Source organism: Podarcis muralis, chromosome 15, assembly GCF_964188315.1.
Source record: "Podarcis muralis chromosome 15, rPodMur119.hap1.1, whole genome shotgun sequence".
NCBI classification, from domain to species: Eukaryota; Metazoa; Chordata; class Lepidosauria; order Squamata; family Lacertidae; genus Podarcis; species Podarcis muralis.
Window position 1 is genome coordinate 39,681,391 of NC_135669.1, and position 23,339 is coordinate 39,704,729.

At 45.0% G+C, this 23,339-nt stretch overlaps 1 protein-coding gene across 1 annotated transcript in view; it reads right to left on the minus strand.

Annotated features, from left to right (window-relative positions):
* Positions 1 to 1,962: 1,962 nt before the first annotated feature.
* Positions 1,963 to 23,339, minus strand: part of APPBP2 (amyloid beta precursor protein binding protein 2) — a 44,356-nt gene continuing 22,979 nt past the window's right edge. Inside the window, exons 4-13 of the mRNA XM_028708950.2 lie at positions 22,709 to 22,832; positions 19,057 to 19,225; positions 16,849 to 16,938; positions 16,436 to 16,503; positions 16,251 to 16,356; positions 14,841 to 14,965; positions 13,095 to 13,180; positions 12,161 to 12,351; positions 11,864 to 12,029; positions 1,963 to 9,702 (exon numbers count right to left, since the gene is read on the minus strand). Of these exons, the coding sequence (XP_028564783.1) occupies positions 9,449 to 9,702; positions 11,864 to 12,029; positions 12,161 to 12,351; positions 13,095 to 13,180; positions 14,841 to 14,965; positions 16,251 to 16,356; positions 16,436 to 16,503; positions 16,849 to 16,938; positions 19,057 to 19,225; positions 22,709 to 22,832 (1,379 nt within the window). The 3' untranslated portion in view covers positions 1,963 to 9,448. The remainder of the gene's footprint in view (positions 9,703 to 11,863; positions 12,030 to 12,160; positions 12,352 to 13,094; positions 13,181 to 14,840; positions 14,966 to 16,250; positions 16,357 to 16,435; positions 16,504 to 16,848; positions 16,939 to 19,056; positions 19,226 to 22,708; positions 22,833 to 23,339) is intronic.

A 23,339-nucleotide genomic window follows, 5' to 3' on the forward strand; every position in this document is an offset into this window, starting at 1 on the left:
CATCCATTTTAAAGCACAGTGATACCACTTTGTACAGTTGATGGCTTCCCCCCATGAATTCTGGGAGGTGCTGTTAAGGATACTCAGAGTTGTTTGGAGACTCCTGGTTCTGTTCCTGGAGCTACTGTACAATTATCTAGAGTACTTGAAGTGTCTCTTCGCAGGGAACTTTGGCAGCTGTAGCTCCGTGAGGGGAATAAAGGGAGTCCTAAAAAAACAACACCCACAGCTCCCAAAATTCTTTGGAGAAACCCAAGGGTGTTGCAGTGGTGCTTTAAATGTGTGGTGTGAACGTGGCCGTAATTAAGATTTGGTGCTAGATAAGCGCGGGTGGCTCTGTGGTCCAAACCAAAAAGGTTGGCGGTTCGAATCCCTGTGACGGGGTGATCTCCCGTTGCTCAGTCCCAGCTCCTGCCAACCTAGCAGTTCGAAAGCACGTCAAAGTGCAAGTAGATAAATACTTACCACTCCGGCGGAAAGGTAAACGGCATTTCTGTGCGCTGCTCTGGTTCGACGGAAGCGGCTTAGTCATGCTGGCCACATGACCTGGAACCTGTATGCTGGGTCCCTCGGCCAGTAAAGTGAGATGTGCGCCGCAACCCCAGAGTCAGTCACGACTGAACTTAACTGTCAGGGGTCCTTTTTTAAGGCTCCTAACAATCAGCTAACTATGGGCAATAGTCAGTGGTAGTCATGGTCGTGTTGATTAGTTTCTGTGGATTTACTCTTGCGTAGAACATAGAGACCTGTTCCTTTGTACCTGATCACACTGGAGAGGAGATAAGAACAATGGGCTCAAAAAGTTAAAGGAGGGCAGGAGTTGTGGTCTGCTGCCCACAGGCAATTTAGGATGGTGTGGGCCATTCCCCTACACAGGGTACTGAACTGAGGGGGGGGGGGCAAAGTAATAATAGAACCTGCCAAAGGGACAGAAAGGGAAGAAAATGTGTGTGAGACACAGAATGAGAGCCAAATCCTTTGAGGATGAGGGAGACTGGAAGCACGATTCGTGTCACTGGTTTGTGATGTCAGGCAAACAGAAGGGCTCAGTAGCAGTTTTCTTTCCCAAAATTTCTCTCAAGAGCTTTGCTCCATGTTGCTGTTCCCAGCTGTGTATTGAGGCCTCTCCCTGCTCCTCTACCTCTGTCCCAGCCATTTAATTATTATTACTAGTATTATTAATCTATCCTTCACCTCAAAGTCTTAGGGTGGGCCGTAACAAGTAAAGCACAATGTTAAGAACTGTTAAAAACAGCTCGCAACCCCAGAAATAAGGTGGATCCTAAACCGTCCAAAGCCGGAATAAAGAGTTGCATCTTTCCTGCACTCGATGAAAAACGGGATAGTGAAGGTGCCAGATGCAACTCTGCAAGGAGTCCTACGGCTTGGGGGTTTGCCACAGGGAATGCCCCACAACCCCAAGGGTGGTAACACAACCAATAGGGCCCCCTTGGGCATTATTTCACCCCAGCTGAGCACTGCCCCCACCCCAAAAGAAAATTCATTCCCTACAGGAGGACTGAAATCACTCGGCTCAGGGTGATCACCCACCCTCATCCGGCCCCCCAGTTCACCTCAAGGCTTGCCATTCCCCAAAAACCCCTTTAAAGGGAGGGGGCGCTTCACAGAGTGGCTTTCTGAACTGTTGTGTGAAGCCTCACTGTAGGGGGAACAGCTTACCTGGGTCGGCCTGCTGTTCCTCGTGCTGCAGTTGGCATGGCTGCCTATCAGTGGCCACATGAGCTGCAGAACGTGACGACACCTTACATATTATATATATATAGGAAGATATAAAACACTAAAGTAAAATATCCCCCGACGCTGCCCTTTCCCCCCGCACAGTGATTTTCCAAAGAGTGTGCCAAATGATAGCCGAAACAGAAGCTCGCTCATTTTTTTTGTTTTGTCTTTTCCAAAAGAGCACAGAAGCCTTCTGCGTCCCGAACAAAGCACACCTGCACGAACGCAGGAACACTATATTTATTAGGTCAATTATCCATTTTTTAGCAATACAATTACAGAATTATCACAATGTTGGTTACAAACATACTCAGTATGGGTTTTGATGGTTACAAAGAATAAAAGTCGGGCACTGCAGTCTTGGTGCGAATGTTGGAATACAAAAAAGAAAAAGGGGGGGGGGGAAGAAACATGGGAAAGGGTGGCACAAGAGTGGAGGAGGATGAGCGTCCGAAAGTGATCAAGATGCTTTCATATAAATAACCGTGGCACAAAAAGAGAGAGAGGGAAGAGGGGTTCAGATTCAGAGCCGCCAGGAGGTGCGCTTGCTCCAATTTTAGTAGCTTTTGTTTCCAATGTACAGTGATATATGTATACATATATATATATGTATATACATGTATTTTTAATCCCTTGTTAACTTCCACTGAATCAGTAAAAAAAACCCCACAACACATATATTAGTACTGAACTCGGTAATAATCCAGGGGGGAAAATGTAAAAGTTTGTTCACCTCCAAGGAGTTAACGCTAAAAAAATTATCTCTCTCTTTTCTGTTTAAATATTATTATTTTTTAAAAAATCATGGCAACATAGCTTCCTATAAAGGAATATACACAGAAAGGAAAGCAGATGGAAGATTTAAGAGTTACACGTATGGTACCTGTGACAGTTAAAAGTGATCCAACACTGAAAAAAACCTGTGTGCCAAACACCAAGTTTCTAGATATCTCTATATATTTATATAGTATATATATTTTCCCCATCTTTATTTTTTTATTTTAGAGTTTTTGAAACAAAACAAAATATGCACTTGGAAAAACAACTTCCTAAGGCCTCTCCAAGCTATAAGTTGCTTAGGATTGCAATGAAAGTATTTGCTAATGAGAACTTGGAAAGCAAAGGGCGATATATTTCTCACAGGACAGGGAAGAAGCCGGTTTCACTGCCTAAAACATACCTGAGTTTGGGGAAGGAGGGGTGGGCAAACACCGCCAGAGCTCTGCCGGAAAGGAATTGCACAAGCGTTCTCTTGCTACATGGAATTTTTTTCTTCCTTCCTTCCCTCCCCACCTTCTCAACACAACATCATCGACAAAAAAACACACCTAGCAAAGGAATTTCCCCCCAAAAGGCCAAAAGGTGAAAATGTGCAACAGGCTAAACCTGTGTCAAAGACACAAAAAAGCAACTGAATTAAGAAGAAAAATAAATCCCAAAGGAGGAGAGATATTTCAAATCGCAGTAATAGCACTTTGATCCAGCAAGGGTTAGGTGGTGAAGGAACATTATCGGGCTCCTCCAAACCCAACCAAATGGTAAATTCCAGAACAAAATGGCACCGTGTGGATCCAATGAGGAGCTGTACGGAGAAATGGGTTTTCCACCACGCATGTGGCCAAGTGGCTCCACTGGGGTGTGCATGTGTGCTGCATCTTTAATCCTATTTTGGGGCAGTTTTGCCTTTCCTTACAACCGTAAGAACAAGCCGCCTTCTATCAATATTGCTATCTTTCTTAAAGGTGGTAGGTGGGATGGAAGGGAGAGAAGGAAGGCCCTCATTACGTAACGTAAGTTATTAATAGCGTAAAACATCTGCCGAGGCAACTAGATTGATGAATTTCCAAAGAGCAACTGTTGCTATCAAGCAGTACCAGCTGTTCATTGGTTAACTTTAGCCAACATCTTCAGAAGTGGGTTTTAAGCTCGACACATGGCTAAAAGGATGGAGAGAAACAGGCCCTCTTCCCCCACCTCCTTCTCCTGCACTGCTAGAAGCAACAATGCAATGGCAACTTCATTAAGCTAGCATCAGAGAGCAGCATCTCACCGCGTTACGGGGTTACAGAAGGCGGCGAAGGTTCGGCCCATTTCACAAGTCCCTGTAATTTCAGCGGGAAAGACTAAAGCAGGCATCCCCAACCTGAGGCCCTCCAGATGTTTTGGCCTACAACTCCCACGATCCCTAGCTAACAGGACCAGTGGTCAGGGATGATGGGAATTGTAGCCCCAAAACATCTGGAGGGCAGAAGGTTGGGGATGCCTGGACTAAAGCAAGTATTCAGCGTTCTTGTAGAAAACTGATGGGACTTAAAAACATGTCTACAAATCTCTCCCACCTAAATCTCAATGGGACTTGGGAGCATGTAGCTTTCGAGTGGATTGTGTCTGATGCTTATAGGCCAGTGACAGCTTCCCAAGCCTCAAATAACTGGCCTCTCTACAAGCAAGACCAGCTTCAGTTGCCTCCAAGCAAGGCAAACGGTACTTGCTCTGCTGTTAAGCGGCTGGAGAATCCCACGAGACAGATAAGTCAATGCTTAGCCAGATTTGCTGTGTTGTGTTGAAGTGGACCAAGGGAGCTGGGAGGGGAGTGTCCTTCCATGACAACTTGACTATCGGGCTGGGTGGTCAAGTCCATTTAAAAAAGCCTCTGCTACTCCTTTCGTCCTAACCACGCCAATCTGATTTAAAAATGAAACCTGAATCTGCAAGGGTAGGGGAAAGACACAAATTAAAAAAACTGGAAGAGGATGGAAACTGTGAGGATTCTCCCAAGACTCATTCATTCTTTTAAAACGGCTTTGTTTCGAGGGCTTTCTGGAACAATAACAACAAAATAATAATCCATTTCTTAAACGCTGAAGTACACTCCCATGGAGAAAGTTGCTCAAGAGGCAGGGAGAAGGCAGATTTATAATATTGAAATATCAGGTTTGTTTTGCAGTGTGGTTGTTTGGGGAGAGAAAGGAAGACTCAATCTGTTTCAAGTGAGTTTATTACCTAGTATTGTGGGCGGAAACAGAGTTGAGAACTCCCTTCTCTTTCTCATGCACAGGAGTGGGATCCCCTACAGTGCTGTACATGAAAAATGTGGCCTAGTATATAATGTGAGCACTATTACTAAAATAGAATACTCTTTCAGAAATCAACACCTTGCTTTTAAAATGCCAGCCCCCCCCAGCCCCCAGAAAATCAGCAGGAGCTTTAAAAGAAGGGAAACTTCAACATAAATCAACAGAGGCACATGGTAGCCTTTGCACATGAACCTGGCACAGAAAATTAAACCCATTTCAAAGGAAATTGTTAAAAAACCCCAAAAAACCCACACAGACACTTCCAATTCTGTCTCCCCTTTTTAGCAGGCTAGAGGATCTGGCTTTGTATACGCTATATATTTAAAGCACGTGGCTTTCTCCAAAGAATCCTGGGGACTGTAGTCTGCCTCTCAAAGAGCTCCAAGTTCCAGAGCGCTTAAGAAACTACAGCTCCCATGATTTTTGTGCGCGCACAATCTTTAAATTAGTACCTATCATGTGGTTCTTTTTACCTCTTGACTCCCAAAGGTTTTTCTTCAAAAGGTCTCTGCTCAAGAGCAGAAACCTCAAGAGAATTCCAGATTTCCCAAGGTTTTAGTTTCATTTTTATTTTTAAAAAGAACCTTCTAAAAATTGAAGGAGCAGAAATTGAAAATATCTTCCGGGTTTGTCCAGACATCAACCTTGGTTACACTTACACAACCAGCTGAGGGCCACTGTTAACATTCGCTCATTAAAAGTTAGCATATTCCCAGTGGAAAAGGGAGTATTCCTAAGGTACCATATTTCTTTGCTTCCAAGGTCCTAAGAATTGCAAATAGCAGAGATATGGAAGCATGGCTCATATGCAACACAGTCAAGCCCTGTGTGCTAAGGAAATTGGGTAGCAACAACCAGCTCAGAGAATATCCCGACAGGCAGAAGCGATCTAGATTCTTCTAAAAGATTTGAGGCAAAAACTTCCCGTTGTCTTCACTTGGGAAAGAAAGGGGGGGGGGAAGAGCATTTCAACTAAACCTTTCGTTGTGCGAACTTGAAAAGACCTGGCAAGCCTAAACAACCCTCAGTCACAAATACACACACAAATAAAAGCAACTCGCTTCTTTCCAACATGCAATTAATTGGGCATGTCCCAGAATGCAGCCAACATGATTTAGACTGGATTGAGGGCGAGGAGAGGGGGAAGAGGAAAGAAGACTAATTTTTTAACAAAACCAATAACCCATCCATGGTGGTACCTGGCCTAAAGCATGGGAGGCGGAATAAATGGGGGGTTGAAATGCTCAGGAAGAACAGCTGTTGATAAAAGAGAGTGATGTCAAATTGGTGGAAGGGGTTCAACACGGAGGAGCCTTTTCCTTCCTCTGAAAGATCATTTGCAAGCAAGAACCAAGGAGGAACATGCAGGAGAAAATGAGCCGAAAGAACTCTGGCCTCAACTGCTTCAGGACCGCACTTGGGAGTTGCCATTTTTCAAAGCTCCCGTTTGTTATAATCTTGAAATACAAGTGTCCACCCCACCCCCACCGATTAAGAAGCAAGTATACTAGGTATCAAGCTTCTAGCTCAGCCTACACTGGAGTAATCCCACAGAAGATAATGAGGCTATGCCAGTACTTGCAAGAGAGGAATTCCCTTGAAACCTTGTCTTGAACAAGGTTTAAGGGCTCGTTTTAATACCAAAGGTGGCCCATAATTATTATTTAAGTCAGCAAGCTTTGCTGGTTTGTATAGTAGTTACAGCAATCCAATTTATTTATTTGTTTTTGCTCTCTGAGGCAATATAATTGGCATTGTTGTATTAATGGTAGTGTTTTGCAACTTTGGGCTTTTCTTTTTTTTTACTTTCGTCTAGAATGGCAACAGACGTGCTGCGACTTTAGCAATTGGATTAAAGCCTTTGACTCCCAACAACCAATCTATTCTGATGTTTGGTTTACAGCAGCTAAACTGTGGCTCTTTAGATTGGCAACCGCCAACCTGGTGCCTCTTCAAACGTCTTGGACTGCAAACTCTCATCAGGTTTGTGAAAGCTGAAGGAAGTTGCTAATCTGGCAGCGCATGGAGGGGCTCACGTTAGCCCACCCCGGTTCGACACTCAAGCTGTCAGTCAAAAGCAACTTTTAATGGGCACTTACTGGGAAGCCAGCCTGCTGAAGATCTGACACCTGCAGCCTTGGGTATCTATGGGGATTACAGTTGCAAAGTTTTATTCTGAGGGACACTTCTGCTAGAAAAAGTTTTTTACATGGTGGGTGGGTGGGGAAATGGCATTTTTATTTCAGAATACTTGTCCAGCTCACGGAGACTTGTGGTTCAGAACTACACCCGGAAAGCACCACGCAGGGAGGCTGATTCTGGGCCTGCAACAATATTCCAGGAAGGTCTTCCTACCATGTGTGGTTCTGGCATCCGGCAATTCCCATAATAACAAGAGATGCTAAAGCCACAGCTCCAAAAATCAACACCTTTTGTTTCAAGCAGGGTGTTGACGAGATACCCCACCCACCATGCACAGGGAAGGAAGTATCTTTTAAAAAGGCACTATTATTTTTTTAAAAAAACAACAACAACCAAAAACTATCAGCCTGCAATATTCCAGGTTAAAAGCCAAACACTATTGCTATTAATTAATTGAGGAACTCTCAGCAACTTCCAAAGCCACCGACCGCTAACTGTTGATGCTCTCTTTTGACGACAGATTGCCCCCACTTGCTTTCCATCCCCCACCCAAAAACTTCACAAATTAAAGGGGGGTGGGGAGATGAATGAAACTCATTCCAAACACTAGAGAGGCTTTTTCTCTCTCTCCTGCTTTCCCTGGGCAACTTGTAAACCCCCTGAAAATAGAGGAGAACACCTGACAAAACCCTTAACCACAGAGACACTGCCTGCATCTCTGCATTAAGAAGTGAGGTAAATAGGAACTCTCCCCCTCCTTCCTTTCCAGCCTAGCTCACTATATGCTACATAGGTCTTTCAAAGTTCACTTACTACCTCGGTGTTAAAAAGATGGTACAATTAAAAGAAAAACCCACAAACCACACATATACCCCAAAATTAAGACAAGCTAGTGAGACAGGCATAGTTATATATTTTTTTGTTTTGCTTTTTAAAAAACATATTATGACAGACATTAAAATATATATATATAAAAAGAATTGAGTTCTGGCTGTTTTAACGTAAAAAATAATGATGATGAAGCTGAGAGAGAAAGGAAGAAAGACAGACCTGTTGTGCTTATTCTCTTTTTTTTGGCATTATCCATTGACCCCTGCAAGCTGTACAATAAAAAAAAAAAAGATCATCTGCAGATATTAAAACAAAACCAGATTTTTTTCCCTTAATGGTGACGACCAATGTAATTAGCACAAGCAAGTTATAGCCTTTAGAGAGAGCCCGTTTCAAAGACAGGGGAAAGGGGAAGGAATAGCATTTGCTATGCTTTGCTTACGGTGCTAAACATCTAGTTTACCTGTGTAAACTTAGTATTTTAAAAAGACATGCCTTTGAAACCGCCGAAGAACGTTGAAGCTCCTAGCTTTGTTATCTCGTACATGTATGTATATAAAGTCTCCATTCATCACTTGAAAATACACCCCTTCGTGAAAGAATCCTACCGAGTTTAAAAAAGCAAATGCAAAAGGGCAGAAATTGTGACTTGAAAGCCATTGGTCCGAGACTCTTTTCCTAAGGACGGGCTGGTCTGCTTGAAATCTCCCGGTCCTATTACAGAAAACTCTTTTGCCCTGTACGGAAAACAAAAACAAAATAAAATAAAGCAAGAAAGCTGAGAGACTAACATATTCTGCCAGTGGTTACCACTTTCAGGTGAACACTGGTCCGTTTTGGGTGCTCTTTGAAAGTGCAAACGGTGGTTCAGACGGAGGCAGAGAAACCAAGCATCACTTCCCAGGAGGAAATTCTTCGCCATGTCTCTTCGTAAGGCAGCAGAAGGCAAGAAGCGAAGATTTTCCCCACCCCTTTTCTTTTGTGTGTGTATGAATATCTGTGGTTACTTTTTTCAACAATCCGTATCGAATAAGTTTTTTCCTTGTTTTTACACTGTATAACACGAATAATCATATGGTCGTATAGGACTTCAAACTTGTCACAAGCACTGGTCAGTGGGCACCCTCCTTATCCATCAATTAATAATGCAACTCTCAGAATAGTTTAATGGCTTTATTGCTCTCTTTCCATTCTCGCAGAGATTTCGTGTAAAGTAGCTTCACTTGGACAAAAAATAAAAAATAAGAGAACATCGTTAGGGGTGTTTATGGGGTTGTTTTTTTCTTCCTTTATATATATATTTATATATATGTGTATGTATGTATCTCTTTCTCTCTCTCTCTCTCAAGTTGAAAACGTGAGCCAAAACAAAACATGCCGTACTCATGCTGGTAAGAATTTTAGCACACATTCGTCTGTTATGGTCACTCCATTCAAAGCTGAGATTCCTCCCCTCCCCGAGAAAACAGGGGATTTCTAATGGACTGGACCAGTGTTTCAATGCAATTGCAGCCCCCTCAGAGAGAGAGAGAAAAACACACACACAAAAAACTACATGGTTTCAAATTTCACAGTATGACTTTTCCCATGTAAATTTGGGGAGGTGGGAACAGAAGAAGGGGGGAAAAAATAGTCGTTGGTAAAATTGACCAAGGTCCTTAGCAAATCTGTCCTTCGGCGGTCTGAGACATCAGGAAAGACTGGACAACTTCTTCAGTGGATTGCAGGCTGGTGCTCACGTCCTCGAGGGCGTCTGTCACTGAAAACTGCCGATCCCGCAACCGGTTCCAGTTGGCCAAAATGTTGTGGTACTCAAATACCTTCTCGTAATTGCCAATGGAATTGTACAGTTTAATGAGGCCCCTGTAGTCATATTCTAGTCCACTGTAACCTTCCCCAAAAAGCTTCTTCCCTAAAAATAAACAAAATGTGAAGGAGAATTAATGCTGTACTTTTTTCCAGTGTTGCCTAACAGAGAAGCCTGCTCTTTATTTTATTTCATTAAGTAAAAATCCGATACCTTTCAGCTGGAGTACATTTTACCATGTTCTCCGATCTGGGGTGGGGAAACTGTGTCTTCCCTCTTCTCTCCAGATGTTGCCTGACTACAACTCCCACCCTCCCTGACCACTAGGCGTGCTAGCTGGAGCTGATGGCAGGCAACGTCCAGCAGCATATCAAGAGCCACAGGTTCCCCACCCCCAGCCTAAAGGAACAGAGAAGACATTGCTATTTATACTGGTTCCCGCATGCCCTCAAAAATAAAATCTTGAGTGTGTGCTATCCCCACCACCTCAAATAGACCTGGAAGAGGGATCTACAGTCATACCTCATGTTGCGTTCGCTTCAGGTTACATCTTTTCAAGTTGTATCCCGCGGCAACCCAGAAGTACTGGAATGGTTACTTCTGGGTTTCGCCGCTTGCGCAGAAGCGTTAAATCGCGCCGCGCGCATGCGCAGCACTTCTGGATGCGAACACTTTGAGTTGCAGGCGTGCCTCTGGGATGGATTACGTCCGCAACTCAAGGTTCCACTGTATTTATGATTAAACCAACCAAGATTGGTGGAGAAGGGACAGCATTTGCTCCCTTCAAACATCTCCCCCAAAACCATGTCCAGCGTGTTGGACCTCTTCACCAGCTAAAACGAAGCACAATTATTTGCTCACAGGCCTCCGCTATTGCCTTAGGTCCTTTACGTTGGGATGGATCCAAATGCTGTGTGCACAGAAAGCCACCTGTCTTTCCTGCTCCCTCTGCAAGAAGCTTATCTGGAAGTCTGGGGGACACACCTGAAAAGCACTGGTTAGGCAGCAGGGGCCTCTGGTGGGAGAGCATTCTTGTTTTGTAGGCAGGCTATCATAGTACTTTTATCGGTGGATAGTTCCCACATTGCTTGGCTTGTTGTTACTCTCTTTGCTTTATCAAGTTATTGCTAGCCACCCCTGGGTTTTCTTTTAGAAGAAAAGGGGTCTTGAATGAATGGATGGGTGAGCAATTGTCTTGAAATGGGTGGAAGAACCTTGTGGCAGCGGGATGCTCATGGCAACAATTCCCTGTCACAAAACAAACCCGCCAAGGAAATATCCCTCCCCTGAAAACAGTACAAACCCAGGCAGCAACACAGCACATCCATCCTCTTCTGCGGCCACACCCCAAAATAACACAACCACAACAATATAATAGGCAACGCTCCCCACCATTCTCCCAGCACCCTTCCCAATTCTTACCATGCAACAGAGAATCCCCTTCCCTCCCCCTCTAACTCAAACCTCTTTTCTTTAAAACTAAAGCTTGACTGGGGAGGAGGGAGAACAAATCAACAGCTACAGCTGCCCTCTACTTTTTCCCTTCTAGGAATGATTGTGGGGCCCAGAGGCATTCTGGGAAGATGAAACAAAAATGGCCGGAAACAAGAATTTGCCTCCCAATGACTAATTTTCCTTTAATGATAATAAAAAAGAAACTTGAACAATCGTGAGGGTGCCAAGGGAGGTGTTGGGGAACCCACAGACACCTTGCTGGCAATCCCAGTGGTAAGCCAGAAACCATAGCATAGCTATCTGTTCCTGGCTCATGCTGGATGATAACAAACCAGACTCATGGTCTGGCCATAATCCTAAACTAAGGGTTGTGATTTGTGATGGAGACAAACAGCTCAGGAAGACGTGTCTGCTGCAAACAGTTAACTATGGTTTTGCTGTATCACAGAAACTGAGGCAGTGTGTGTTGTTAGGCTAGACTGAGACACGGTGCCTGATCTAAGGTCATTCAGTGAGCTTCATTGGAGAGCGGGAATTCATAGCCTGCCCCAAATCCAAGCCAGGTGTGGGGAACTTTTGGCCTTCTGGATATTGTTGGATGCCGGCTCAAAGCAGGCATGGCCAAGGATGATGGGAGCTGTAGTTCAGGAACTTCTAGAGGGCCTATGGTTCCCCACCTCCTAACCATCCTTCCTTTTTTACCTGGACTTCTTCCAGGGGAAAGAGAACCTCACCTACACGCCTCCCCCCCCCCCCCGCAAGAGACAACATCACTGTATATGCAAGCTTAGGCTCAAAAGTGTTTACACACCAATTGCTATGGATCTCAAATAAAGCTTTTCGGCGTTTTCGTACTGATTCATGTCGTAGTTGTAGAGCGAGGCAAGGTGTCCCACGGAAAGAGCAACTTCGTAATCTTCTTGGCCGAGAAGCTGCTCCTTGATCTGGATTGCTTTGATGTGCATCTCTTCCGCTTCCTGGAACACGCCCACAAAATTAAGACAATGGTGAATTGCTGGTCTTTTACTAGATGGTTGTCAAGAGAGCCAGAGATACAGTTCAAGGAAGACATGTCATTAATATTTGCTGCCCCCCCCCAAATAATTACCTTAAATTTCCTCATGGACTGGTAAAGCCTGCCAAGGTTACCATAGTGTTTTGCCGTCTGCACGTTGAACTCCCCAAAGGCTTTCTTGGCAAGCTGGAGCGAAGACAGGTGTAAGTCGTGGGCTTCCTGGAGTAGCCTTTGTTCTGTCTCCTTATTGTGACAGTCAATGGCAATCTCCTCCAAGATCAGTGCTTGCACGGGAAAGGGGGGAGGAAAGAGACACATTAGAAGACCCAACACCATTAAAGGCATCAGCTAGGACCCCGAGGAAGTGAATGCTGACTTCGGCATTATCTGAAAAGTCCTTCAGCTCAACTCTAGCCCTTTCCCAACTCCAATTATTGGGCCGCTTTGAAGGTGTACGCAAAGCTCAAACACATGAGCCACTTAGAGCTGACCCTGCCTTTAGGAAGAGTGAGGCGTGGGCCTCAGGTGGAAGATGCTGGACACGGTGGAGAGAGGCACTGTTTTCCCACACATTTCCTTCCCTACCTGTCCTTGACATTTGCTACAGTAAAGGTAAAGGGACCCCTGACCATTAGGTCCAGTCATGACCGACTCTGGGGTTGCAGCGCTCATCTCGCTTATTGGCCGAGGGAGTCGGCATACAGCTTCCGGGTCATGTGGCCAGCATGACTAAGCCGCTTCTGGTGAACCAGAGCAGTGCACGGAAATGCCGTTTACCTTCCTGCTGGAGCGATACCTATTTATCTACTTGCACTTTGACGTGTTTTCGAACTGCTAGGTTGGCAGGAGCAGGGACCAAGCAACGGGAGCTCACCCCGTTGCAGGGATTCGAACCGCCGAACTACTGATCAGCAAGTCCTAGGCTCTGTGGTTTAACCCACAGCGCCACCCGTGTTCCTTATTTGCTACAGTACCAGCAGTTATTTCTGCTCCCTAAGCGCCACAGCTAAAAGCAGCATGGAGGTACCTTTAACTCTTTTGGAGGAGGCAAGGAGAAGGTGGTCTTCTGGGAGAATGTGGGTTATGATGCCAATCGCACGCTCCGCATGGAATCTAAGGTCAAGAGCAAACAGGCACACGTGAGGGGGAAATCTCTTGGAAAGTTACTGAGTAGTCAACACAGAAACAGCAAGTTCCCAGAAGGGCCATCTAAATCATGCACAGAGGGTTTTGTGGGAATTGCATTAGCATACCGTGGGTTTTTGTAGACACTGGGCAGCTGTTTAGCACATGCTAAGAACACGAGGGGAGGAACAGGATGAAAAAGACTTATGTGAGAGATTCTGGTATGTTTGCAAGACATCTTGGGAAAAGGCACAACTTTCACCTTAGAAACAAAGACTGCATTTGTCTGCCTGGTGGTAAGGAGATGGGAGGAAATTCTCCTCCTGACAAAGAAATAATTATTTCTCTCCATCTCCCATACTCTCTTCAGGATCATCCAACAAACCTAACTGGCAAGTTTAGGGTGGCGGGGCAAAGTCTTCTTTGCACAACATGTTAACTTGCAACTCAGCTCATATTTAAGAACTACATTGGCTGCCAGAGGTGACTAGGAATTCTACGTAAGCAAGAGAGAGGGCACCTGGAAGCATATTTTTTACTAGCCTGCTAAGGGACTAGAAGCTTCCATGTCCAAGTTAGTAGTGTATTTACAAGGCTGTCATGACCACATTTTGAAAGCTATCTGTAAGGGAGAGACTCAGTGGGACCTGCAACAAAATGTTGCAGTATCAAGTGCTTCTGTTCAGTTTGTCCTGGTTCCCACCCAAAACCAATAAAACCAACTTTTTTGTAAGTAAATAAATGCATGTTTATTATTGCAGAATATCAATACCAACTCAGCATCATGGAAAGAGTAGAATACAGTCCAAATACTCTTAACAAGGCCAAGGGGGAGGAACAGTAAGAAGCACAGGATCAGGTGCTCAAGATGCAGTAGTGATGGCCTCCCACTTCAAGGGCATGAAAAGAGGGATTAGACAAATTCACAGAGCATAGGGCAACCAATGGCTGCTAGCCATTATGGCTATCTACTATCTCCAGTATCAGAACACTGATTTTTTTTTTTAAAAAATACATTCATATACCATTTAACTGTACAGTGGTGCCTCGGAAGACGAAATTAATTCGTTCCGCGAGTTTTGTCGTCTTGCGATTTTTTTCGTCTTGCGAAGCACGGTGTTGGGAAAGTTTTGGAAAAGCTTCAAAAATCACCAAAGTCTTCAAAAACCTCAAAAAAGGCCACCACACAACTGTATTAACGGTGTTAAGAAAAAGGAAACAAACTTGCAAGACGTTTCCGTCTTGCGAAGCAACCCCATAGGGAAAATCGTCTTGCGAAGCAGCTCAAAAAACAAAAAACCCTTTCGTCTAGCGAGTTTTTTTGTCTTGCGAGGCATTCGTCTTGCAAGGTACCACTGTAAATGAAACCTCAAAGTGTTACAGAGAATATAAAACACACGTTGACATTCCTAGCACAGCAGCCCAGGTGGCTCCAAAAGTTCTCCGAACAACAGCAGCAACCACAAAAAGCTTTGCCGGCAACAAAGGGAATGGACGTGACTTGCAATCTCTTCCACATGAGGTCTGAAGTGGTACAGCCCCAGCAAGACTATACCACATGCTTTTTAACATTTGAATATATATATATTTTTTACATTACGCAAGAAGAAAACCTTTGGGTCCAGAAAAGTGTAAACAGAGTACTCACAGCGCATTGTCAAACTTCCCAGAACTGTACTGGTGAACGTAGGAAGAGTAAGCCAGGTCTTCGTGAGCTGTCGCGACATGGATGTTTTTGCCCCCAAATACTGACTGTCTGATGTCTAGCGCGGTCTGAAACAATTTGAGTGAGAGACAATATTCAATTAGCTAGGACCCGGAAGCTGCCATAGACATTTTTAAAAGCATGGCTTGTGTGGGACAGATGAAGCATTATTTGAAGTAGTATCTCACACAGCTGTCAACACAAATCGCCAATGGGTAAAATCTAACTGGAAACATGATGTTGATGATTAGTTAAATTTCTATACCACCCTTTATCTGAGGACCACCAGGCTTTTGCAAATGAGGCTGAGCTCACAGGGAGCCTGAGCTGCTGCGTCCTTCTTGGGCAACCTGCAGCTGGAGGGTGGCTGAGAAGGACGGGGTGGCTCACAACACCTGCACCCCCCCAACTGTGTCTGAGCAATGGCCTTCTCTCATAGCATATAAGTAATAAATTTATTGTTTTTGTTATAAAGATCATCTGTCTGCCTAGACATACTTTCACAAAGCCAACACCTTGGAATAAACCAGAGGGACCATATGGCCATGGGCTTCTTTGTTTGCAAATAAAATAATGCTGTGCCATATTGCAAAAGAATGGTTTCTTGCAGTATGTCCTCCAAGTACTTTCAACTCGTGGAAAATTGTTTCTAGAAGAGCAGTTTGCCAGACTTTTTGAATACCAGCAATCTAAGTTGTCTAAATCAAATGTCTTCTAGAATTGTGCTAGTTGCTCTTGCTGCTGTTAATAGGTGTCAAATGAGTTCTTTATCTCTTTTTTAGATCTCTATCCACATCTATATATAGATCTAAAAGAGCCAGGTAGGGGGAGGGAGTGATGTTCGGTCTTGTTATTAAAGAAATCTCCCTAAAGATCACGCCCCCCAAGAAATCTCAATTTTAGGGCACTCCCAGCAATTTCAATAATAAAACTTGTGCCCACAAAACCACTGGGAGGGAAGCAAATCCCTTTTAGTTATCCACCCACAACACTCTGGACCTCTTTTTCGGGTTTCTTACCAAGGGATACTGCTATTTTTTTCTTCTACTATTTTCATAAAAATTGCCCATAAAACACTAGAGGAGATTAAGTGAATCCTCTTTTAACTGCCCCAAACTGCAAAGGTTGTTCTTTCAGGAAAATCACTACAGCTTTCCTTCTGAAGTCTGGCAGGATTAATCTGCTACCATGGGGCTACCATGCCTGCAAATTTTATCTGCTTTGGCAAAAAAAGTAAGTACAGTAACAAAACTTCACCTGCAGTAAAGAATTCTGAGCAGAAATAAACACACACAGGCACAAAACCACTTAATAGAATCCTGAAGGCTGCACAGACGCAGCAAAGGACCTTACCTGATAAATTGCAACCGACTGGCATATATTGTCTACGTTGAGTAAGTAAAACCCATAGTCTAGTAGTGTGTCTGAATATTTTGGGTGTTTGGCTCCAAAGTGCTCCCTGGAAGATAGGAACACAACTTAGAACCACAAACAAGATGCAGCAGGCAATAACATTCGGAAACGGGGCATATACTCACCGTGCAAGATACACCGCATGTTTTATTAACTGTTCGGCCTTCTTAAATTCACGTTTTACAACACAAGCCTAAGCCAAGAGGAAGAGAAAGCAGGCATGAGAGACCATGAATATGCAAAGGCATTCTTGCCTGCCTATGGGCAGCCACTGTTCAAGAATAGCCATCGACTCTGCTAAACTGAGTGGAAAGCCTGTCCCATTAAAAAGGGGGGAGACAGAGCAATGAATTGTAAGGAAAAGCATAAAGGTCAACACGTCTGAAATGCTGCTTTTGGAATTCAATTGTTGATTTTCTCCTCTATGGCTGATTCTTAACAGTACTAGATGCTGCCCACTTCCCTCTGCAAGAAACACGGAATGGGTTCCATCCCTGCTCAATTGCATGCAGGCTATTTGTAGAAGAGTTAGATTTACCTTAGAAGCTTGCCGTAAAACGTCCACGACTACTTTTACTGGCAATCCAACTGAGATCTCCTTCATGGCTTCTATGCACCATTTGTAAGCCTGTGGAGCACCCAAGGATATTGTCAGGATTATTCAAGATTTTATAAAAAGCCTCAAATTTTCTATGTGCTGTGCAGAATTATTATTTTTTTCCCCCAAATGCAAAAGCAGCTCTTGTTTGCAGGCTTACAATCTGATAGCCAAAGGAAAAAAGGAAACAGGGAGGGATGATGAAACCAAGCAAATTCAGGTTCCAGCAGGATCACTGTCAATGGTTGATGCGCCTGGGCATTTGCCAAGAACCCTCAATGCAGCAGGGGATCCATTCAGAAGAGCCTCTTAAACCTGTTCCTCCTCTTCATTGGAAACCTGCTGGCTCACCCTGCCTCTCAATAACTGAAGTAGCGAGCAGCAGGAGGAGCTGCCACTGCCTTCCTCCTCACTGGCTCTGTCTGGCACCAATGAGGAAGCAGAAATAGCAGTGGCAACAATGGCAGAGAGAAGACACAGTGAGGGAAGCAGAGGGTGGAATTGAGGGCGTCAAGCCCAAGGGCTGTCCATCAAAACTGGTACTGGGTTCCAATATCACAATACACACAAATACATGACTTTATTCACTGAAGTATCGCTCTGCCTTTTGAACTAAACCACTATGGAGATGAGAGTGTAATCTCTAATGAAAATCAGAGAGAAGGCTGGGAGTGGGGAGGCAGGTGCAGAACCCCCAATGGGGCTTGCAGATCCCTTCTCCTGTCCCGACTTCCAAGCCTGGCCATTCAAATAAAGTTTAGGAGCAGTTGGTTCGCAGGAGCCTCGCTGCCCCACCACTTATCTTTCGACCTTTGGCCTCCTGGCCAAAGGGAGCTCTCCAGTCCTTAATCCAGCACCTAAGATGTTCACAGAAATCTAAACAGAGGCTCCCAAGAACTTGGCTTTCAAACTCTGAACTGTGAGAATCTGCTGTTCTAGCAAGACTATCAGCTGTCGCGATGGTGTGGCTGGGTGTCTGTCGAGGTGTAAAGCTGAAGTCAAGAGCAGAGGAACAGGCAGTCCTAGGGAAAGACACTCTGGCAAACTGCATGGAGCCAAGAGTCCTGCAAGAGATCTTGGAGCCACCAATCTCCAGGGTGATGGAAGGGCCGTAGCCCAGTGGTAGAGCGTCTGCTATGCATGCAGAAGGTCCCTGTTTCAAACCCCAGCATCTCCAGATAAGAGCCAGGGCAAGACTCCCTATCTGAAGCGCTGGAGAGCCGCTGCCAGTCAGCGTAGAGAATACTTAGCTAGATGGCCTGACTCAATATAGGGCAGCTTCCTATGTTCCTAAATTGTTTGTTCCCAGCTGAGGATTTAAACACTATCCCAACAAAGGCTGCGAAAACACTTCGGTTCCTGCAAACTCTGGCACTTGAACCTGAGCCAAGTGCTAGCTTTAGCCAAATGCTAATTTTATTTGGCACCACCTTACCAGCTGGAATTCTGTCACCAAACCTCAGTGAAACCTGCTTTTGTCTGCCCACGCGCTGCTGCCGAGTGAACCCACAGAACACTTTGTGCTGGAAAGAATAGCTGGCCTGTTCTTACTACATAGGAAGCTGCCTTGTACCAAGTCACTGGTCCGCCTAGTTCAGCACTGTCTACACAGAAGCGTTTCAGGTGGAGGCCTCTCCTGGTTTGGCCCGAGATGCCATCGGGGATTATTATTAAATATATTCATACTCCGTCTGTCTCCCAAGTTGGGATTCAAAACAGCTTACAACATTTTAAAAAGTAAGACACAGATTAATAAAGGCAAGCTAGTTAAAAACAACAGTTAAAATACGGCAAAACGCATTTCGAACTGGCATTAAAATATTGATTGCCCTGACAGCGATCAACATGGTCTGCACCAGGTTTTCAAAGGCCTGTCGGAATAGGAAGATCTTAGCCTGCTATCAGAAAGACAGCAAGGAAGGAGCCAGTCTAGCCTCTCTTGGGAGGGAATTCCACAATATGGGAGTAGCCACAGAAAAGGCTCTCTCATGTCACCACCAAGCATGCTTCTGGTGTTGGTGGGACCGAGGGAAGGTGCTCGACTGAGGATCTTAGCACTGAAGCTTCTGCATACAAAAGACATGCTCTGCCACTGAGCTACTTCCCATGTGGAGACATTTTAGGCTGGATTCTGCGAAAGACGCTCACCTCATCGTAATGGCTCTTTGCAAAGAGCAGGGCACACAGCTCCCCATATAGAGCAGCTTTGTTGGCTTGCTGGCCGTGCTTTGCTAGCTTGTCCATGTAAGACTGCGCTAATTTGAACGTTTCTTCTCCCAGGTGGTATTTACAGTTGCCATTCCGGACGTGCAGCAACCTAGAGCAAGACACAAAAGGATCTTGAAACCTTGAGCGGGAAAGTTGCTGAGCGATTCAGACTATTAAAAGGCTTTGTGATCTTGCATCCTCAAATGAAACACGGAAGCTTCTCATCACCGTTAAATAGTATTTTAACATCCTAAGTAATTTCTTTAATGCATGCCGCCAAACCACAGGCAGGAAGACACGTTCAGAGGTAGCAGCCTGGTTCAGATGCAAATGTTGGTTCAACAAACCATTGTTTACTGGGTCAAGAAGTAGTATTTCGCCCATGTGTTCCTCTTCCCCTCTCCTGGATGACGCAAACCTTGGCGGTTTGTTAAACCAGCTTCCAGTGACTGGGTTGGCCTTTGTCTACAGACCAAGATAGAAAGCAATTCTAGTTTGTAGTCAGGGATTAAACCACAGTTGTCCAGTTCAGATGCAACAGGAAACTCTGGTTTAACAAACCAAAATGTTTTGCATTGTGGTGTACAAGACAAGTGTAATGAGCTCACTGTCGAGCCAGTATATCACAGAATACCAGGTGCATTTTAAAAGCATGCAATAAAAACACTGGATTGAAAAATAAAATAACTCATCCTTATTGGAAAAGAAATACTGCCCCTGACCTCAATTACAGATTTAAAATATGGCATACTGCAGATGTGTCTGAGGTATTTTGCTTTCTGAAGACTTAAAGGGAGGATAATACTGATGGATTTATGAGAAAGTAGATTTTGCTTGTGGCATTGTAGAACAACGAATTACAAGACATTACACAGCTGTGTGTGTGTGTTTTATTTATTGTGAATTGCTATGATTAATGAGTGGTTAATGAATTTTGTAGTAATCATATGAGTTGTACATTTTGTAATATTTTTTTTAAAATAAAAAAAGCACATTCCTTTCCCAATTTTTTTCTGAATACACCAAAGGATTGTACTTTGGACACATGCCTCTGGTAATCTGACCATTTAATTCAGTGAGTGTGTGACACCAATAAACTGGCCAGAGATTAAGGGTTATCTTACAAGGCACTACAGCTCCATACACATCACACGATTAAAGCACATTCCCTCCCACCACCAAAAGAATCTTGGGAACAGCAGTTCACCCCTCACAGAACAACTCCAAGCACCCTTAACAAACTAGTTTCCAGGATTCTTTGGAGTGAGGAATGTGCTTTAAATGACTTTCCAGTGTTTGCTGAAGACTTCTCTTTGCTGCCAGGCTTATGCAGACAAGAAAAATATGTTTCATGGTAAGTCAGCTGGTGGTCCTTTTTTTTGGTATTGTTCTTAATGTATTTTTAATCGCTGTAAACTTCTCTGAATTTTTAAAATGAAATTCCAGTATGGAAATATATTTTCTAAAACAATAAAGAGATAAAACATATGGTGTGGACGCAGCCTGCATGTGACTGAAAGCACTGGAAGGAGTGCTGCCACAATCACCCTCCTGTTCTAATAGCCTCCCCTCACCCACTTTAAGATGCCTCCCGGGGGGGGGGGGGGAGGCTATTGGCTTTTAAACAACCAGGACATGTCTGCTTCAGAGCAACCAAAGAAGCTTCTCCCCATGACAGAGCAGGCAAAACTTTTTTTTGGGGGGTGGGGGGAATGGTAAGATATCTGGAAGTTCATTCCCACCATAGATCTCAATTCCTAGACAAGTGAAAGTTACTCTGTTTAATCCACCTTAAGTAGTAATTTATTAAAGGTAAAGGGACCCCTGACCATTAGGTCCAGTCGTGGCCGACTCTGGGGTTGCGGCGCTCATCTCGCTTTATTGGCCGAGGGAGCCGGTGTACAGCTTCTGGGTCATGTGGCCAGCATGACTAAGCCGCTTCTGGCCAACCAGAGCAGCGCACGGAAACGCCGTTTACCTTCCCACCGGAGTGGTACCTATTTATCTACTTGCACTCTGACGTGCTTTCGAACTGCTAGGTTGACAGGAGCAGGGACCGAGCAACGGGAGCTCACTCCGTCGCGGGGATTCGAACCACCGACCTTCTGATCAGCAAGCCCTAGGCTCTGTGGTTTAACCCACAGCGCCCCCGCGTCCCTAGTAATTTATTAGGGAAAGCCTAAAAGTGGATATAAAGCATTCAACGAAGCCCTGAGCAGGTGAGTGTGTTCTTGCAAAGACGACTAGGAATAATTCCAAACAGCCATCTTGTACTGGAATGCTATTACGTAGTGCATTGAGTTGCACATATTAATAAAACAGGAATAGGGTCTGTCTCCTCTTCCAGCCTTTTTTTTTTTTAAATGACAAAGTCCTCTGCCAGTTCTGCAGTACAAGGATCTGCAGGAAATCACAGCTAAGCATTAAGTCAGCACAATCCCCCAAGAGTCAATAACAAGCAGGCGGAGGACGATTGGGGGGGGGGGGGACAGCAGTGACCTGGCTCTCCAGGCAGGAAATGTCACCTTGTTTGCACATCAGCAGCACACAGCAAGATTGATTGAGACCATGGCCCTGAACATGCAGTCCGTACTTCCCAGGCCTTGGATTTATTTGTTTTTTAAACAAGTGCAGACCAGGTAACAAAGAGGTCCTTGGGACACTGGAGGAAGAACAGGTTCCTTACCTGTAAGTGTAGTGCTCTGAATGGGGAATCATGGGGTGCAGTCACACCCACGGGGCTGCAAATGACCCCAAAGAACCATCACCCCGAGCTTTGTATCGTAAGGCTTCCTGCTACGGATAGTCTCACTTGGCCCTTGTCAGCCACTCTGGGAATGGGGAGGGTGAGTGATCGGCTAACCGTACACACTCACAGATGCGCGTCATCTCCCAAGATTGCTTGCCAATGAATCCCATTCCAGCAGCCATTGCACAGGACTGGCTGGAAATCCCAGGGAGGTCCAATTTGGACATATGGGTCTCCGGAGGGCAATCCCAGAAGAATGTAAGGAGAGCTCTGCTGGCTCAGACAAGTGGCCCACCTGGTCCAATGCTCTTTCCTTACACTGGCCAAGCAGGTGCCCATGGGAAGCCTGAAGGCAGGACCTGAGTTCAGCACCACTCTCCCTCCTTGCGATTCCCAGCAACTCGTATCCACAGGCATGCTTCCTCTGACTGTAGGAAGTAGAACATAGCCATCGCTGCAGGAGTCACTGACCGCCCTGGAATTTGTTTGGCCCCTTTTAAAGCCATCTAAGCCATGGAGCGGAAATGTGTGTGCTTTAAAGTGCAGGATCAAGCAGAAACACAGACCATGGCAACCAGAGGGAAGGACAGGAAGCAAAAGGTGTGCTAAACCTGCCTGACACCTGACCTCTGCACTAGCTGTTTTCTGTCCCGTCAGAGTCACTGTCGCTGGGGATGGACAGGCACTAGGAAAGGCCTCCACAATCTACACAGGTGGCCTCCATGAACAGCAGCCCATTAACTAGTCATCATGGCCACTTCATAATTTACTCGCGTTAAGCACAGACACACCCTGCAGCACAAGTATCTCACCCTTTTGCCAAAAAATGGGGACAGGGCTTACCTCACGCAGCACTCCACTGCACGAAACCAGTGGAGCATCTCGTCGTGAAGTGTGCATAACTGAAGGCAGGAGAGGAAGACCTTCTCAGCATCGCTGTACCAGCCGGCGTCCGAGAGGAAGCCTCCTACAAAGGCAAGGGACATGGACAAGGTGTTGTGCAACCAGGGCGCCATTACCATAGAGAAGGGCCCTACACTTCCCCATTTAATTTATTTACTATTGTTAGTAGTTGGGCAATTCTCTGGATCCAAGCCATACAGTATTGACTTTCTTTTGAAGAAAGGAATTGAGCAATTTATTTATTTTCTCTCCCCTCCCCCCAGCAGTTTTTTTCTCTCTTTCAAACTTGGGTCCCCAGCTGTTGTTGGACTACAACTCCCATCATCACTGGTGATGTTAGCTAGGAGTGATGGGAGTTGTAGTCCAACAACAGCTGGGGACCCAAGTTTGAGAAACAGTGTTCTATAGGCTGCTCCCCTTCTCGCTTCACTCGCCAACACTGCCTACTCCTTACCCCTCTGAACCTCCACTTGCTGGCCTAGGCCAGGTACCCGTTTGCCTCCATCTTTTAGTCCCTCTTCCTCACCCAGTTTATGGTCATGCTGTACTTCGCAGTACCGCCTTTCAGCAG